We start from the raw sequence: 19654 nt of genomic DNA, 5'->3' as shown, positions 1-19654 counted from the left end.
CTAAATTTGGGAAAAACAAATTATGAGGTTTGCCTAGATGGTTCTAACTGTGGAGCCTACCTTGGAGACTCACTGAATTTGGGAAAAACAAATTATGAGGTCTGCCTAGATGGTTCTAACTGTGGAGCCTACCTTGGAGACTCACTAAATTTGGGAAAAACAAATTATGAGGTCTGCCTAGATGGTTCTAACTGTGGAGCCTACCTTGGAGACTCACTAAATTTGGGAAAAACAAATTATGAGGTTTGCCTAGATGGTTCTAACTGTGGAGCCTACCTTGGAGACTCACTAAATTTGGGAAAAACAAATTATGAGGTTTGCCTAGATGGTTCTAACTGTGGAGCCTACCTTGGAGACTCACTGAATTTGGGAAAAACAAATTATGAGGTCTGCCTAGATGGTTCTAACTGTGGAGCCTACCTTGGAGACTCACTAAATTTGGGAAAAACAAATTATGAGGTCTGCCTAGATGGTTCTAACTGTGGAGCCTACCTTGGAGACTCACTAAATTTGGGAAAAACAAATTATGAGGTTTGCCTAGATGGTTCTAACTGTGGAGCCTACCTTGGAGACTCACTAAATTTGGGAAAAACAAATTATGAGGTTTGCCTAGATGGTTCTAACTGTGGAGCCTACCTTGGAGACTCACTAAATTTGGGAAAAACAAATTATGAGGTTTGCCTAGATGGTTCTAACTGTGGAGCCTACCTTGGAGACTCACTAAATTTGGGAAAAACTAATTATGAGGTCTGCCTAGATGGTTCTAACTGTGGAGCCTACCTTGGAGACTCACTAAATTTCATAAAATTAGGAAAAGAGTTTTACCTTGGAGACTTTGAAAACTGGTTTCGTTTTGGAGACTCTGAATGGGGGTTTTGTTTTGATGACTCGGAATGTGATACCTATCTTGGAGGCTCAACAGGAATGTGGTTATACCTTGGGAACTTGGAAAGTTGGTTTCGTTTTGGAGACTCTGAATGGGGGTTTTGTTTTGATGACTCGGAATGTGATACCTATCTTGGAGGCTCAACAGGAATGTGGTTATACCTTGGGAACTTGGAAAGTTGGTTTTATTTTGGAGACTCTACCTGTGGGGTTCCTCTTGGAGACTCTTTGGATTCTAAAGCAATGAACAATGTTCTTTATTTAATGACGCTTGATTTAAGCAATATCAAGAAAGTTCGAGGAAGAAAATGCTGGAAAATTCTTTCTTCCCATTTCTACTTCTTCAAACTTAAAAGCCTTGAAAGACAGAATTGGAGGAAGAGGAAAAAAAAAAAAGAAATACGTATTTAAAAAAGAAGAAAAGAAAGATTATGTTAGGGTTTGGGTGGGATTTTGAATGTGAGGGTTAGGGATGGGGTTGGGTTAGGGTTGGGATTTTGAATGTGAGGGTTAGGGTTGGGGTTGGGTTAGGGATGGGGTTGGGTTAGGGATGGGGTTGGGTTAGGGATGGGTTGGGTTAGGGTTGGGATTTTGAATGTGAGGGTTAGTTAGGGTTGGGGTTGGGTTAGGGATGGGATTGGGTTAGGGTTGGGATTTTGAATGTGAGGGTTAGGGATGGGTTGGGTTAGGGATGGGGTTGGGTTAGGGATGGGGTTGGGTTAGGGTTGGGGTTGGGTTAGGGATGGGGTTGGGTTAGGGATGGGGTTGGGTTAGGGATGGGGTTGGGTTAGGGATGGGGTTGGGTTAGGGATGGGGTTGGGTTAGGGATGGGTTGGGTTAGGGATGGGTTTGGGTTAGGGATGGGGTTGGGTTAGGGCTTGGGTTGGGTTAGGGTTTGTATATTATTATGACTCACTCGCACATACACACACACACAAAAGTTAAGCCCCAACTAAAAAGTTGTGGGATTCTGTGTTTGGGGTTCACAGATTTAAAAACGTATCCCCATTATACACACACAAAAGTTAAGCCCCAACTAAAAAGTTGTGGGATTCTGTGTTTGGGGTTCACAGATTTAAAAACGTATCCCCATTATACACACACAAAAGTTAAGCCCCAACTAAAAAGTTGTGGGATTCTGTGTTTGGGGTTCACATATTTAAAAACGTATCCCCATTATACACACACAAAAGTTAAGCCCCAACTAAAAAGTTGTGGGATTCTGTGTTTGGGGTTCACAGATTTAAAAACGTATCCCCATTACATTTTATTTATTTATTTATTATTTTCAAGGGTATTATCTGCTTACTTGTGTTTTTTGTAATTCTTGTGAGTAAAATGAACCCAAGATTTCTTCTCCATTTAAATCATATAATTTGTAGGTCCAAGGGACTGTATCCATTACATCAATGATTTTAAATAATTCACGAGTCCATTTTTGTGTATAACCTTTCTCAAAATGACTTTTCCATTTGTATATTCTTACAATATCACCAACTTTAAACTTGGGCTTTCTCAAATTAATCTCCTTTTCATATTCTAATTTTGTAAATGTTTCTGATGGTTTTGATTGTGTTGATGAATGAACTGTATTATTGTAATTATCTACAATATCCTGAATTAAATACACCCATTTTTGAGAACCGAGTTGTGTGAATTTTTTATATAATTTCTCTTTTAAAGTACGATTAAAACGCTCAATAACAACTGCCTTTCCTTCATTAAAGGTGCTGTATAATTTAATACCCTTCCCCTTAAGAAATTTCATGAATATTTTGTTATAGAACTCTGTTCCCTCATCAGTCCATAACTTCTTTGGTTTCCTTTTATCCCGATCAAATATTAGCTTAAAGGCTAACATTAAAGTATCACCCCTTTTATTTTTTAAAGGGACAACCCAGGCAAATCTACTCCTCAAATCAATAACGGTTAAAGCATACCTGTATCCCCTGTCATTATTCAATTCAATTAAATCAGCGGACCATATGTGGTCAGTGTATTTAGAATAAACCTTCCTTCTTTTAAACTTTGTGATTATAGGTTTGTGTAATTCTTCAGCCAAAAGCTCCTCAGTCTTGATGGCATCATTAGAGCCTAATAGTTTTTTGAGGAATAACCAAGACCAAGTTTCAATTTAGCATTTATCAAATTTCTCACAATAAACCTATCAACTTTCTCTCTCAACGTTGGATTTTGTATCAAAGACAAATTATACAACATTTCGCTGTCGGCTTTATGTTTTTCAGTCAACGTAGTGGTATCCCCATAAGCAATATCATGCTTCATACACACTTCATCAACCCTATTTGTAGGTTTAGACCAAGGTTTAGGATTGTTAGCCTCATCTAATCTTTTATCCAAGTTTGTTCCTGGACCACAGAAAGAATACCCTGGAAGGTGTAATTCCCCTGGAATTCCAGTTGTTGTAAATTTACTTCCTGACAGAAACTTTTGTATGTCTCCTCCTCTTTTAGGAGAGATGAATTGGCACTTTTTAGAGCCACACACTTGACATATTCCTTTTTGACAAACTCTATTATTTTTAGCTTTAACATAAGAGATATTTTTAGATTTAGTTTTCTTTTTACATTTGAGACAATAACTCATATTTATTTATCAGAAAAATTCCGACAGAGTATCAAAACCTTTTTGGTTTTCAACATATACATTTCAATCTTGATTTTTAAAACATAAAGAATCCTAAGGAATGCCTTCACTCTCTCCTCCATTTATTTACAAATAAAACTAACTAAAGTCAATTACACCGACATCATCAACCACATAATCTTTTCCTTCTTCTTCTTCTTTATCCCCACTTTCTCATTTAAATCTCCTCCCTGAAACTGAAGACATTGACGTCGTTATTCTTGAAAATAATATTTTCATTAGACTTCTCATTTCTTTATTTTCCTCCTCAGTGCGTTGAGTTTGATTTATTTGCTGTAATACCTTCAATCTTTTATTAATCTCACTGATTTCCATCTTTTTATATTTTTCCTCCCTCTCTCTTTGCTCCCTCTCCTCCTTCTCTCTTTTCTCCCTTTCCTCCTTCTCTCTTTTCTCCCTTTCCTCCCTCTCCTCCTCCTTTTTCTCCCTTTCCTCCTTCTCCTTTTTCTCTCTTTTCTCCCTTTCCTCCCTCTCCTCCTCCTTTTTCTCCCTTTCCTCCTTCTCCTTTTTCTCTCTTTCCTCCTTCTCTTCTTTAACTCCTTCCTCATTTATCTTAGCAATTTTTGATATCAATATTTTCACAGCATTCATTCTTTCTTTATTTTCCTCTTCGGTGAGTTGAGATTTATCTTCTTGCTGTAATACATCCACTCTTTTTTGAATCGCTCTGATTTCCATCTCCCTCTCCCCCCTCTCTCTTTGTTCCCTCTCCTCCTTCTCTCTTTTCTCTCTTTTCTCCTTCTCTTCTTCAACTCCTTCCTCATCCCTTGCTACCCTTGAGTTTAAACCCCAAAGAATATTATACATATACTCATCTGGATTTTGAGATATTCTTGTATCTATAATTATTTTTCTCATAATAGGATACCAATAAGATTTGTTGACGATTTCTAAAAGAGTTTTATATTTCATAACTTTGAGAAGTTCATTTTTATTTAATACTTTAAACAAGTCTCTATTTGTGGGTTTAACAATATCAGTATAAGGCCAGTTTTTAATGACAAAATTTCCATGTGTATGTTCCAATTCGTACGGTATGTAAAACCGAGCACCCTTTTCTTGTAGGTATCCTTGAATACAAAAATTATAATTCTCTTGTAGTCTTCTTCCTGCCATTTATGTATCAGAAATATATGTGAGATTAATATTATGACAGGTAATACCACCCCATCTTCCCACTACCAAATCGGTTTGTATTCCTCGGCTTTCTATCCTTATCTCATTACCTTCCTTCTTTGTCATGCAAACCATCGCTATACTATCATATATTTTTATTTTCTTAAAATCACGTATTTGTTGTTTACTAATTGTACTTCCACATAAATCCTTATCTTCACCAAGTGGATAATATTCTTCTTTACGAGACTGATTTAAATCATGTAGGTCTTCTATGTTTATTGAAAAAGACCAATTATACCCTAAATCAGGCATATCATACCCCCATTTATTAATTCGCATATTAACTAAATGTCCTTCTTTATAAAATTTAATTGTAAGCAGGTAGTTAAATTCAATGAGGAAAGGTGTATGGTCAGTATAACCAGGTGTTGTGGTTGTAAATTTTACTTGTTTCACAAAACGTGCTGTTTTCTTTAAAGATATATATTGTGATAAATCACTGAATCTAATTAAGTCATTCGCATCTGTAGGGTTTGGATAATTGATTAATTTATAAGTATTCTTCATATTAATATTTTTACTTACACTATATTTTTGTCGTTCAGCCTGTGCCTTTGTATAATAATTTGATAAATCAATATCCTGAGAGGATTTTCCAAAGATAGAACCATCTTTTCCAACATAAGTCATTTATATTAGATTAAAAATGATATCATAAAAATTTTCATTATTGTTGAGTTGAAATAATACATATAAACATAATTGACCACAACATTTAGAATTAATTTCTTGAACTTGAAATGTTTGATAAACACCATTCTGTAAGAATTGTATTACTTCAACAGGTGGTGGCATACCATAACTATCAAAATAATATTTATCCTGACTATTATGAATACAAACCCAATGAGAACCATTCTGTGTGTCTAAATTCATAATAATATTCTTTGTATTCTTATTTATATGTATTAATTCATCTCTCATACAAATAACCACATTATCAATTTTTAGTGTTTTACAATACTTAGCTAGTTCTATATTTGACGTTGTATTCTTTCCAAATTGTTTAAACCATTTATCCATTTATTTATGAGAAAGATACAATCCATTACCCCGTTTAGTTAGTTTAACACCCGCTTGAGCGATAGAGGAAAGCATATCTCCAACCAACAATCTAGCTTTATCAGGTAGACTTTCAAGTTTTTGAGCAAAATCTACAATTACACCACTTCCACTAATTTGTTTCTCCAACTCCTTGTTATGTCTTTCCAATTCTTTTTGAGCTTTTAGTTGTGCCTTCCTTTCGTTAGCAGTTTTTACCGCTGCTGAAATACCACCAGTCAATGCTCCCGCCGCACTTAAACCAGCAAATAAAGGAATTAGAAACGGGAGAAATCCTCCTCTTGACTCGTCTATTGAATATTTCTTTAACATAGGTTTCGTCATTTTAATTTTAAGTGATCCAACATCATTTAGTGTTTTTACTTGTGTGTGTGTGAGTAAAACATCAATTCTTACAGCTCCTTTTCTTTGAATTGTATTAACATTAATAATACAAGGCTTTTGATTTTGAATACAAGATGTTAATTTATTAAGATTGATTTGATTAACATATACCCCAACCATTTATTTATGAGAAAAAACCTATGTGATATTAATCATAACACCATTATCTGTATTAATCTGTAATTCTGTTTCCTCCAAAAGCAAACAATATGCATTAACCTCTTCACTCTCCCCTCTTTCAATGTATAGAGAAGTATCCACTCGATTAGACTTTATAGTTTCCTTTTGAGAACTCAGGTCAATTGCGTAGATTGTATAAAGTTTTTGAAACGCAACCATATCCAAAATAGGATCATTATTACCATTACTTTCACACACCTTTTGGTAGGACTTGTAGGCTTCCGCATAATCATTTTTTTCCCAATCAATTTCCAATCTATCTCACGGATAAAATGTGCCATCAAGAGAAACCCGAAGTTGTTTCACCTTTGCATTATCACTCAGGGCATTATTCTTATTAGTACCGTCCTCTCCATCTGGTTTTTTAAAAATGAGCCAGAGGTATCGTGGCTTTCCTTGAAGAACACCTAAATTCCAAGTGTAGGTAGTGTGTTCCAGTTTAATGTGTTGACATCTTCTTTTAAGGTATGATACATTTAGCGGTTTCTTTGAGTTAAGTCTTCTATTTAACATCTCTTCCGTTTTAAGATTAGGAGTATATTCACTGATATACCAACACAAATCATTAATAACAAATTTATTATTTTCTCCAAAAGCATTTTCATCCCCAAAAAGCAATCTATTTACATTATCATTCCTTTGTAGTTGAAATCTAATTTTAAGCCCATACAAAACTTTATCATAATCACAAAATCCAAATATACCTTTCAGAGGTACTGCTACGGTAAAACTATTCTCAGCTTTTGCGTCATCATTATACATTGACTTCCTTTGACTATAACCAGGGTCTGCGTTTGTACCCGTTGACATATCAGGAATAAAACCCTCAACAGCTCCCTTACCCATTCTATCACTAAACGAATATAGTGTAAATTTCATCATTTCAGATGTAGCAGAGACATAATCAACCGCTTCAACCTCTTGTGTTCCAATATACAGGCGGACACTGTCAAACATTTTCCAGAAGAAATCATTTACGAGTGTAGCATTAGTATTATTCGCAGCCTTAGTGAATTTAAATTTACACAGCAAGAAACTATCAGCTATATTCAAGTAAGTTTGTTGATTATTTATTTCAAAACTTTTTGTTCCGTTTGAATTCCAGTCTGTTCCTGTTATAGCATTTACCTTAAAATAGTCTTCCTTTTTAGTGGAGTTTGAAATGATAATCGTATCATCCAAATCATAGATACTATCAATCGCTTCCATACTTGTATTTATATAGCATTAAAATTGTTGAAACCCTGACCCAAGTATTTTAATGATTTTTTGTCGTTCTTGTGAAGATAGTTGAGTTTTACCTTTTTTTATTTCTTTGATTGCTTGTAATTTATGAGACTCCTTTTGAGCATCTTTTATACTCTTTATAGCACCCGCAACGGAGCCCACGGCAGAAGCAGTTGAACCAATTAGGTCTTTATGTTTAAGGATGGTTGAACCAATACCCATTAGAGTATCAATTATCCCATCTCCTTTATTTCGAAATTGATGACCTACACCTCGTTGTCTCTTAGGTTTATAGTATCCTCTACCCACATACCTTGTATAGTCTGGTGAAAGGAACATGCCCTCCCCTGTAATTATTTTATATTTTCCCAACTCGTGTTTTCTCACAATAACCATTATTTATTTATTGAAAAACTTCACGTAGGTGAATTCTGATGGATATAATTTCATCATTAAAGGATATCATACGATTATCTTGGTCGGTTATCCTAAAATTTACTCTGTATATGGTTTTTCCTGACACAGGTAAATAGACAAGATTTTTTGGTTCCATATTAAATTTATAACCAATCGGGGTTGAGTATGCACTGAATGAAAATATTGTATTTGTTCTTATTCCATCGTTATAAGCACCATCAATCAAATCACAATGAATTAATACTGAATTTATACCGGAGGATATTTGGATAACATTATCACTGTAAAACGTCCCGTTATTTTCAATCTTTTTTGAAGAGAAACCCAATAGCTCTCTAAACGAATTTTCAATCGTGAAATCAACTTTATAATTATTTTTAAGTTTAATAGTTGATTTTGAAGTGTGTTTTTGAATATCTATTACAATATTTTTTGGTTCATCACCTTTTTCTTTCATAAGGCGAGAGACTTCTGAAGATATTTGAGAAATCTCGTAAGCTCCAGGTGAAACGGTTATAGTTTTATATCCACTTCCTGGATTATAACTAAACTTGTTGTTTTTCTCTGTGATATTAAACAAGGTATTATAAGTTTCCATTGACAATAAAGATGCCTCATATGAGGTAAGGGGGTCAAGTTGTAGTGGGTAAGGGAATGAAGCTGTGTAATCGCTCGTTGTGAAATTAAAACTAAGAATTGTGCTTCTCATCTTATTTAATATCTAATAAAATATCTTTGTATTGACATTTATTAATTATTTTCATGTTCATCAACTGATCTAAAATGGCTGAGGATTCATTAAAACAATTGTTGTTTCCAGCCTTCTTACTACCTAACAACAATAATAGCCTATTAACTAATTGTGATGGGTCATTTGGAAGAAAACTAACACCCGAACCAAGCTTACTTAAAGCATCAATAATATGTTTCTCCTTCTCATTCTTCTTACTTTTACCAGCAACAGAAACTCCATAATCAAGTGCATTTAGCAACTCAATATATACCCTATCTTCCTCTCTTTCCATATCAAGTGGTTCCTCAAAATATTTTGAACCGCTGAATCCGGGGTTTGTTAGAAGAAACATTAATCTTGGAGTTAATTTAACATTTGGTTGAGTAGAACTCAAGAACATCAATTCATCATTAAATATCAATACCTTTTCTTCCACAAGATGAAACACTGCTGGTTCTTCTGTTGGAATGAGACCTGCTCTGGTTTTTGAACCCGCCGAATATTCATTGTTTTGAAGAGCTTCCACAACATAATTAGGGGGTTGATTTACCTCCTCAAGTTTCCGAAATAATCCCTCGTCATCATATTCTAATTCACCAAGTTCTTGTTTTGTTATCTGACTAAAATCTTTGAGCATTTGAAGTTTTTTCGGAGTAAATTCTACCGTGGGAACTGTAGGTGAGTGTTGAGTTTTCAAAAGTGGTTTAAAGAATTTCTCTTGTTTTCTTTCAAAGGCTTCTTCACCAGTTAGTTTCTGTCTCCGTTTCTTCTTTATCTCTTCCTGTTGTTTAACAACTTTTGAAACTAATTGTTGATGTTCCTTAAACTTTCTTTCTCTTTCTTCGGTATTCATTTTCTGTATTTATTTATTGAAAAATATCATTTAGTATCTCATCTTGTTTCACAACAATATATTTATATTTTCCAATCGTGTGTTTCATATAATTTTCAAATTCTTTTTTACTACATAACGTAGAGCAATTATCTCTCCAAAAATTATTTACATCTATTGAATTTAACTTAAATAAAATAAAAGTATTGGCATTGTTTCTTATTGAGCGTCGAGGGAGTTGAAAATATGATTGACTAAGATATATACAATTACAAGAAGAATGTCTCCCTCTTGTATAGTAGCTATCCATTACTGTTTGGTTTCTCTCATTAACACAATCATCAAAGATGACGAGGTTCTTTTTTGATTTATCTAAATCTTGAGGTGAAGGTATATCATCCGTATTATCACTGAGAATACAAGTTATGGGTTTCGATTTTGATTTCTGTGTATCACAAAATAATTGTATTATATCTTCAATATTATAATCATTCAGTTTGTTTTGAAGTTTAAATAAACCGATAATGTCTTCCTTTTTAAGACCTGCATTAAAACCCTGTGAGAGTAGTTGATACTCGGGTTGAAAACTTGACTTTGTAAAAATTATTAAATTATCATAATCTAAAAAATTAGGACCAAGGAGCATCTTTAAAAGTAAACAGGTTTTCCCACATCCGCTTGAACCAACTATTAGACATCTCAATGAATTTGGAATGTTTTTATGGTTATTAAATTTTATCTTATTTTCCCAAACGGGTAAAAAATCATTCATTTATATATTTGGAAAACAAGTCATCCAACTTTTTTTGAGCTATTTTAGAAACTCTATATTTTATCCTGAGTTCGGGTTTAATTTCAAAATAATTCATTATTTTATTTATGTAGTATCTTGTATTAACATTTCCATTAAAATTATTTTGAATAATAAATATCATTAAACCCTTATACATTTCCTCAATACAAAGAGTCTCTTTCCTTGTAAGAAATGGTGTATTATCACCATAATGCTTAACATTCATCTCTCTTATTAATCTTGTAAAGTAATTCATTTTTGGTTCTAATTTAAAAGAGTTATATGTTTTTTTATATTTCTTATTATCATTAATTAGAATATAATCACAGAATAAACATTGTTTATATGAATCCTCATCATTAAGCCCCACTCTATCACAAGCCGGACAATTCTCTAATTTATCATATGGAGAGTCTGGAAATTCTAAATATCCTTCAGAACTTATCATATTTATGTGGTAAATTTTTACTTAAACTAAACGCAAGTTTATTCATTAATAAATACAATGTTTCAAAGCACAAAAGACAAATTTCAATCAATCTCTACTTCGGTGGAAGATATAGAAAAATATGTCAAAGATGTTAAATTGAACAAAGATAAATATGGAAATTTTTGGGTAAAACCAGTTATGGAAAATAACATGAGCCCCTCTATTTCATTTAAAGGAAGAGCTCTAACTATACCTGGAAAGACATCCATTAAAGTAAATCTAACAAAAGTTTCTCCTCTACTCCTGGCAATTTATTCAAAGCTTGAAAAAGTGATTGACCACGATACTTTGAAAAAGAATGATAAGACCATTAATAATTCTAGAGGAGACATTTGTATTTTCTTTAATAATCCAAAGGGTGTAGATCTAAGTAAAATGAATGATGTTAATATTTCTGGTGAAATGTCATTTCGTTCTATGATAGTTAGAGATTATTTAAAGATAACTTTTGATATAAAAATTGTAGAGATTGAATCTGTTAATGAAAGAAAGTATATAGATATTGATGGGAATATTTTTCTTGCTAATTAAATATGAGTCAATACAGCAGTGAAGATTTTACTATTTCATTGAACTCGGACGATAGTGATGATAGTATTTCATTGAACTTGGACGATGGTGATGATAGTATTTCATTGAACACAGATGATAGTTATGATACTAATAGTTTGTGCTCAAATGATAGTTATGAGAGTAGCTTTATTGATGACTCTGAGTATGATTCTGAGTATTCATGTGATAGTTATGACTTAGATGATTCTGAGTGAAAAAGTGTTTTAGTTTAAGCACAGCGATATATATAAAACGGAGCTGTAAAGCTCAAAAGTGTTTTATTTTAAGCACAGTGATATATATAAAACACCACGTTTTCTCACGCTATAAATATGGTTTATTGTGATACTTGCGAGAAGGAAGTAAAATATTATAAACAACATATTCTCACCGCAAAACATACATACAACATTTTAAACAAACTTTCCCCTCTTCCACCTGAAACAAAACACTGTTCTACATGTAATAAAAATATCCTCAAGAAAGGCTTCAAAATACATCTTAAAACAAATCTACATTTATCAAATTTTATCACAACTAAAAACTCTGATGGAGCATTCAAAGGACATATTAAAATAAGAGTCTTTAACTTCAAACCTCCTGAACCAGAGTCTATAGTTGATGCTGTAGAAATAGTTAAACCTGCTGTTCAAACGTTGATTGAAAAAACACTAAAGGAAATGAAACCACTTAAATTTTATATGGGAGTAAAATTAGAAATGACAAAGGATGAAGGAGTTATAGATGCACCATACATGAGAACTGAGCCACACTTTATATCTTCATATCAAGATTTTAAAACATCAGGAGTCTATGATGAACTTATTAAACAAGAGCAAGATGTGGATAATTCAATCGTAGGAAGTGGATTCAATATAGGAAAAATTATTTACATAGACATTCATATTCTTAAATCAGATCCTCTAAAAGCTTCTTCTTACATTGATTTACCCAGTGTTATCAAAAATAGAAAAGCAGTTATCAATATCAAAAATAAAGACAATAAATGTTTTCTCTGGTCTATTTTAGCACACTTACATCCTCCACATTTTCATGATGAAAGAGTATCTCATTATAAAAAATATGAGAATACATTAAATACGAAAGATCTAAAGTTTCCGATGACTTTAAATGATATTCCTAAATTTGAAAAGATGAATAATTTATCAGTTAATGTTTATGGTCTAACAGAAACAAACAACATTCAGGTTTTAAAGCTTTCTGACAATTGTAAACAAACTCATATTAATCTTCTATATTTTAATTCAGACGAAAATTCACATTATACATACATCAAAGATATTGCTAAATTAATAAAACCACAAGTCTGTAAGAGAACAAATAAAATATATATTTGTTTGCGTTGTCTTAACTTCTTCAATTCACAAGAAAGATTAGATAAACATTCAAATTATTGTGGCGAACATAAATCAACGGTAATCAATATGCCTAAAGAAGGCTCAAAGATCACATTCAAAGATGAAAATAAAAAGATCAAACATCCATTTGTTATATATGCTGATTTTGAAAGTATTTTAGAAAAAATTGATACTGCTTCTCCAGATCCAAAAGAATCATACACAAATAAATATCAAAAACATACTCCTTGTGGTTTTTGTTATTATATCAAATCATCCGTTGGTGATAAATATAACAAGTTAGAGATGTATAGAGGCTCAAATACCCCAGAGGAGTTTGTGAAACGACTAGAAAAAGACTGTGTTCGATTAACCAAGATAATGAGAGAAACCAATAAACCAATGTCCTTAACAAGTAAAGAAAAAAGGGAATTTATAAAAAACAATGTCTGTCATATTTGTGAGGAGAAAATTGGTAAAGGTCTAAAGGTTAGAGACCATTGTCATCTCACTGGTAAATATAGAGGTCTGGCTCATCAAAGTTGTAATATTAATTATCAACTCCCCTCTTTCATTCCTGTCTTTCTTCATAACAACGCTCATTATGATACACATCTATTTATCAAGGAACTCTCAAAGACTTCTGGAAGTATCTCAGCAATTCCAAACACGGATCAGAAATACATTTCATTCACAAAAACAATTCACACATCTCCTATTACTCATATCAGATTTCTTGATACATTTAAATTCATGGCAAGTCCATTGGCTAACTTGGTTCAAAATCTAAAAGAGTTTCCATGTCTTTCAGAGTATTTTTTAGATAAAGATTTTCTAACACAAAAGGGAATTTACCCCTATGACTATATGGACTCATTTGAGAGATTCAATGAAACACAACTTCCTTCAAAAGAAAATTTCTATAACAAATTAAACAACAGTAATATATCTGATAAAGATTATGTACACGCACAAAATGTTTGGGAAAAATATAACATCAGGAATCTTGGCGAGTATCACGATTTGTATCTCAAAACTGATGTGCTTTTATTGGCCGATGTATTTGAAGCCTTTAGATCTGTTTGTCGCACTGGATATGGATTGGATCCTGCTCACTACTACACAGCACCTGGATTGGCCTGGAGTGCGATGTTGAAAATGACAAAACAAGATTTGGATTTGATAACCGATGTTGATATGCTTTTGATGATTGAAAAGGCAAAAAGAGGTGGAATTTCACAAGTCTGCTCGAGTAGATACGCAAAAGCAAATAACAAATATCTTCCAAATTATGATCCAACGAAAGAGAGTTCTTACTTGATGTACTATGACGCAAACAACCTGTATGGCTGGGCAATGTCTCAGGCTCTTCCTTATGGAAAACTTAGATGGGTAAAGGAAAAAGACTACAAAAACATTTTACAAGATGTATGTATCTCTACACAAAAAGAATTGGATGAAGAAAAAGTTGGTTATTATTTTGAAATTGATTTAAAATATCCAGAGGAACTCCATAACCTACACAAAGATCTCCCATTTGCTTGTGAGAAAGAAAGTCCAAAGAAAGAATGGTTGAGTGATTATCAACGATCGTTTGATATAGGTGAATCAACAGAAAAATTACTTACTACATTATATAACAAGAAAAATTATGTTCTACACCAAAGAAATTTGCGACAATATTTATCAAAAGGTCTAAGAGTAGAGAAGATCCATAGGGTTCTAAAGTTCAATCAAAGTCATTGGTTAAAGGGGTACATTGATTTTAATACACAAAGAAGAACAGAGTCAAAAACAGATTTTGAGAAAGACTTTTATAAATTGATGAATAATGCGGTCTTTGGTAAGACTATGGAGAATGTGAGGAAAAGACAAAATATCAGATTATCAACATCTTGGGAACAAGCATCAAAATTAATTAATAGACCGAGTTTTACTCGAGCTGAGGTCTTTACTGAGAACTTTTGTGCGATCCATTTGATTAAAGAGAGTATTGAAATGAACAAACCTATTTATATTGGGACAACAATTCTTGATTTATCAAAGTCATTAATGTATGATTACTTTTATAATAACTTGAGGAAGAAATATCAAAATGATGTTAATCTACTTTATATGGATACAGATAGTTTTATTTTGAAAATTAATACCAACGATGTTTATTCAGACATGAAAAGAGACATTAATATCTATGACACGAGTAATTACAGTCCAGAGAGTGAGTTGTTCTCTTCTAAAAATAAAAAGGTGATTGGAAAGTTCAAGGATGAATTAGGAGGAAATGTCATGAGTGAATTTGTGGGATTGAGGTCTAAGGCTTATGCTTATAAATACATTGTGAATAACGTTGAAAAAACTGATAAGAAATTAAAAGGTGTAAAGAAAAATGTCATTAAAGAAACAATAAACTTTAAGGATTATTATAACTGTTTAACAACAAAGAAAGAAGAGTTTAGAAAGATTAATGGAATAAGAAGTTATAAACATCAATTATATTCAGAAGAGGTGAATAAGAAAGCATTGGGGGCTTTTGATGATAAGAGGTTTATTTTAGAAAATGGAATTGATAGTCTCCCTTATGGTTATATAAGTATATAAGTGATAAGATATATATAAGTGATAAGATATATATAAGTGATAAGATATATATAAGTGATAAGATATACATAAGTGATAAGATATATATAAGTGATAAGTTAAAAAGGGGGGGTTGGGGATTTTAACGGGCTACCGCCGCCTTTTTTACTATTATATAAATGATAGAACCAAGTATCAACCAGACTAAAGAGTGGAGGTGTAATCAACCTTGGTATATAAATGGAAAACATAATGAATGTGAAAAATATCAAATAGGTATAATTGAAAAGGCAACTGGTAAAAAAATTCACAAAACAAATAAGCGAATTAATTTAAATACCGGTGAATTGGGTAAAAAAGATGGAAATATTTTTGAGTGGACGGAAAACTTTGATGGTTGTCAGGAAAATATATACTTTAATTTAAAAATGGTATGTGGCACTGGAGGTGCTCAAACAAGAACATTGAGGGAGGTTTACCATTTTATCTTAGCTCAGTTAAAATATCTTAATAAAGAACCAAACTCAATCATCTTTTTTGTTAATATATTAGATGGTGAAGAGAGTGGCAAGAGAATTAAATTATTTCCCACGCATAAACAAATATTTGTAGGGTCGTTGTTTGAGTGGGTTATATTCACCAGATGATATTAAGAGTAAAAGGTTAAAAGGTCCATAAGGTCAGAAGGATCACAGGTGTTTAAGTGGTCTAATGAATAAGGATAGCATGTCAAAAGGTTAGAAGGTTCGTAAAGAACAGGGTGAGAGAAATATAGGTGTTTAGGGTCAATGAGGGAGGGAAAGAATTAATATGGAAGTGAATGGGTCAAAGATTAATCTGCCAGATGATATGTAGAAGAAGGATGATAGGTCTATAAGAGAAAACAAATATTTGTAGTGTTTGAGTGGTCTAATGAACAACATTAAGGATAGGTACTACAGACAAAAGGTTCATAAAGATGAGGGTGGGAGAAATAGAGGTGTTTATGATTTTTGAAAAAGACAAGGGGGTAAATGACATTAGATAGGGATTTCCCATGTTAAACGGAGGTGTCCCAGAAGCAACATTATTACACTACTAACGTTTCTTATATGTTTTTTGCATGCTGAATTCAGAAATGTATGTAATTTCGCTCAATCAGGTCAAGTTTTTATGCTATCTCAATTTTAAGGAAAAAAATAATCAAAATTTTTGTTTTTTTAATTAGCATTTTTTAAATTCAAAATCAGACTTACATTGACAGAAAATGTACAAACTATACATATAATGACACACAAGTACACTTAATGTGGAAGAAAGTGCTTTCTCAATTACTTTCCTGTCCACTTAGGTGCACGTGAGCGGCAGTACGTCCTGCGTAGTGTCCTCCTTACTATAACATTACTGTGATTCACGATGAATCGAAAGTGCAAGAATGACCCAAACAAGTTCTGCTATATCTGTGGTAAAGTGACCATGCCAGACCGGCAGTCTAACATCACACGTTTTGTAAGAAAAAGCTATCACGCATACTTTGGAATGAAACTTGGTGACCAGGACAAAGCCTTTGCCCCTCACATATGCTGCAAAACGTGTGTTGAGAGTCTGCGGCGCTGGAGCCACAAGAAGATTGAGTGTCTGCCTTTTGGTATCCCAATGGTGTGGAGGGAGGGAAGAGATCATACTAATGACTGTTATTTCTGTATGACAAACCTACAAGGTGAGTTTATCAATTTTGTTTGAGTTTAACTTTATGTTTAATAAATTCCCAAACATTCTAAATTGTTTAACTTTATATATCATGTCACCCCCTTGACGGTATGTCTATCTCTTTCATTTTAGGCATAAATCGAAAAAACAAGCAACACTTAAAGTATCCAGACGTGCCATCTGCCATTAAACCAGTGCCTCATGGACCAGGAATTCCAATTCCAGCACCGCCCGAAAATTGCAGACATTCGGCGTCCGATTCCGATGAACAAATGGAAGATGGTGACATATCTGGTACATATCAACCTATGGGCGAGACAAATCAACCCAAACTCTTTAGCCAAGCGGAGTTGAACGATTTGACACGAGATTTGTGTTTGTCCAAAGAATCTGCTCAGTTGCTAGGGTCACGACTTCGTGAAAATCGTTTGTTAGCTCCTGAAACTACATTCTCCTGGTACCGCAGCCGTGAAGAAGAGTTTCGAGAATATTTTAGTTCGGACGATGAAGTTTCTCTGGTTTACTGCAGCAACATCACCGGCCTCATTGCAGCTATGGGTTTAGCGTATGATCCTACAGAATGGCGGCTCTTTGTCGACTCCTCAAGTAGAAGCTTGAAAGCAGTACTACTCTTCAATGGCAACAAGATCGCGTCTGTTCCGGTGGGTCACTCGGTACAGATGACTGAGAACTATAGTAACATGGAGCATTTGCTAACTGCTTTGAAGTACAAAGATCACAATTGGATGATTTGCGGAGACCTAAAGGTATGTTGGTGTCAACCTAGTTACATATATTTTTCTACTTTATTTATTGAAATATTCTTAACATGGATTAAAATATATATTTTTAATAAACTGGAATAACAAATTTTAAAACAAATGTGTGTGTTCTTTCTTTTTATTTATAGGTTGTGTCCATGGTGCTGGGTCTACAAGGCGGCTACACCAAATACCCCTGCTTTCTCTGTCTGTGGGACAGCCGAGCAGACAAGCAGCACTATGTACAACGCAACTGGCCAGAAAGATCTGGCCTGGAACCAGGTTCCCACAACGTTGTGTCACACGCTCTTGTGAATCCTCAGAAGATTCTACTTCCGCCACTGCACATCAAGCTCGGACTTATGAAGAATTTTGTCAAAGCACTGAACAAAGAAGGTCGAGCTTTCGCTTTCCTGAACAAGAAATTTCCTCGCGTAAGTGAGGCCAAACTGAAAGCAGGCATTTTTGATGGCCCTCAGATCAGGGAGCTGATGAAAGATCCTAAATTCGACGAAAGTATGGAGAGCAATGAGAGGAATGCCTGGCTCTCATTCAAATCCATTGTGACGAACTTTCTGGGCAATCACCGAAGTCCAGAGTATGAATGTGTTGTGGAAGGGCTCCTGCAGAGCTTCCAGGCTCTTGGTGCACGCATGTCCAGAAAGATGCATTTTCTCAGCTCGCATTTAGACTACTTTCCGGAAAACTGTGGTGATGTCAGCGAGGAGCAAGGAGAACGGTTTCACCAGGATATTCGAGTGATGGAAGAGAGGTACCAGGGCCGATGGGATGTCAACATGCTTGCAGACTACTGTTGGTGCCTCAAGAGAGATGTTACAGATGCGACACACAGACGAAAATCTTTGCGAAAGCCATTTATTCCACATTAATTGTTTTCCTTCGTCTTTTTAATGTTGAATTTCGCATTAACGGTACTTGTGCGTCATTTTATATATATAGTTTGTACATTTTCTGTCAATGTAAGTCTGATTTTGAATTTAAAAAATGCTAATTAAAAAAACAAAAATTTTGATTATTTTTTTTCCTTAAAATTGAGATAGCATAAAAACTTGACCTGATTGAGCGAAATGAGATACATTTCTAAATTCAGCATGCAAAAAGCATATAGGAACCGTTGAGAAAACCTAGACCTCTGAAATGACGCAGACCAGACCAGACCAGACACAAGATCGAACGCTTCAACGGGAGTATATGGAGGGCCGTCGTGCTCAACCTCCGGACCCTCGGCCGGGGCCTCGATAAATGGGCTTGGTCGCTACCTGTGGCGCTGAATTCGATTAGGGCTCTCCTATGTACGGCCGCCAACCAGACTCCCCATGAGAGACTTTTCCACCACCCGAGGAGCTCAGGGTGTATCCGGTCATTACCCAGTTGGCTCGCTGAGCCCGGGCCGGCCTATCTCAAACGGGCGGTCCGCACGAGCAAGTACGACCCCTTAGTGGACAAAGTGCAGGTACTCCAGGCTAATCCCGAGCATGCATGTGTGATGACGGCAGATGGGCGTGAGTCCACTGTCTCCGTACGCCATCTTGCCCCATGCGGGGTCCTTATAAGGAATCGGACGAGCCAATCTATGAGACTATGGACTCTTCCGACACTTCCGTCACTGAACGTCTGCCGGCCCTCCCTTCGCCACAGCCACCCTTGCCTGAAGGCTTGGCGGTACCCCCTTCGTCACCTGACTCCGGCAGCTACTCCAACGCCGGGGTCTCTGGGTTATGTGATGCCGTACCCGGGGAATTTCGGACACGTGCTGGCAGGGAAATTCGCCGTCCGGACCGGTACGGTTGGGCCGACTGATACCATGATTCCGCACCCTGTTAATGCTGACGCCTCGCTCGCTTCTA

General features: G+C 34.7%; 1 protein-coding gene across 2 annotated transcripts in view; it reads left to right on the top strand.

Moving 5' to 3' along the window:
• The window catches only part of LOC144890719 (uncharacterized), a 54082-nt gene extending 35265 nt beyond the window's left edge, over positions 1–18817 (top strand). For both annotated transcript variants that reach the window (XM_078772357.1, XM_078772358.1), the window contains 3 exons: positions 16667–17035; positions 17158–17792; positions 17936–18817. In XM_078772357.1, the coding sequence (XP_078628483.1) occupies positions 16732–17035; positions 17158–17792; positions 17936–18676 (1680 nt within the window). In that variant the 5' untranslated portion in view covers positions 16667–16731 and the 3' untranslated portion in view covers positions 18677–18817. The remainder of the gene's footprint in view (positions 1–16666; positions 17036–17157; positions 17793–17935) is intronic.
• The last annotated feature ends 837 nt before the right edge of the window (positions 18818–19654 follow it).

Source organism: Myxine glutinosa, chromosome 2, assembly GCF_964187855.1.
Source record: "Myxine glutinosa chromosome 2, kmMyxGlut1.1, whole genome shotgun sequence".
Taxonomy (NCBI): Eukaryota; Metazoa; Chordata; class Myxini; order Myxiniformes; family Myxinidae; genus Myxine; species Myxine glutinosa.
Note: the sequence above shows the minus strand (reverse complement) of the source record. Positions and strands in the feature narration are given on the sequence as shown.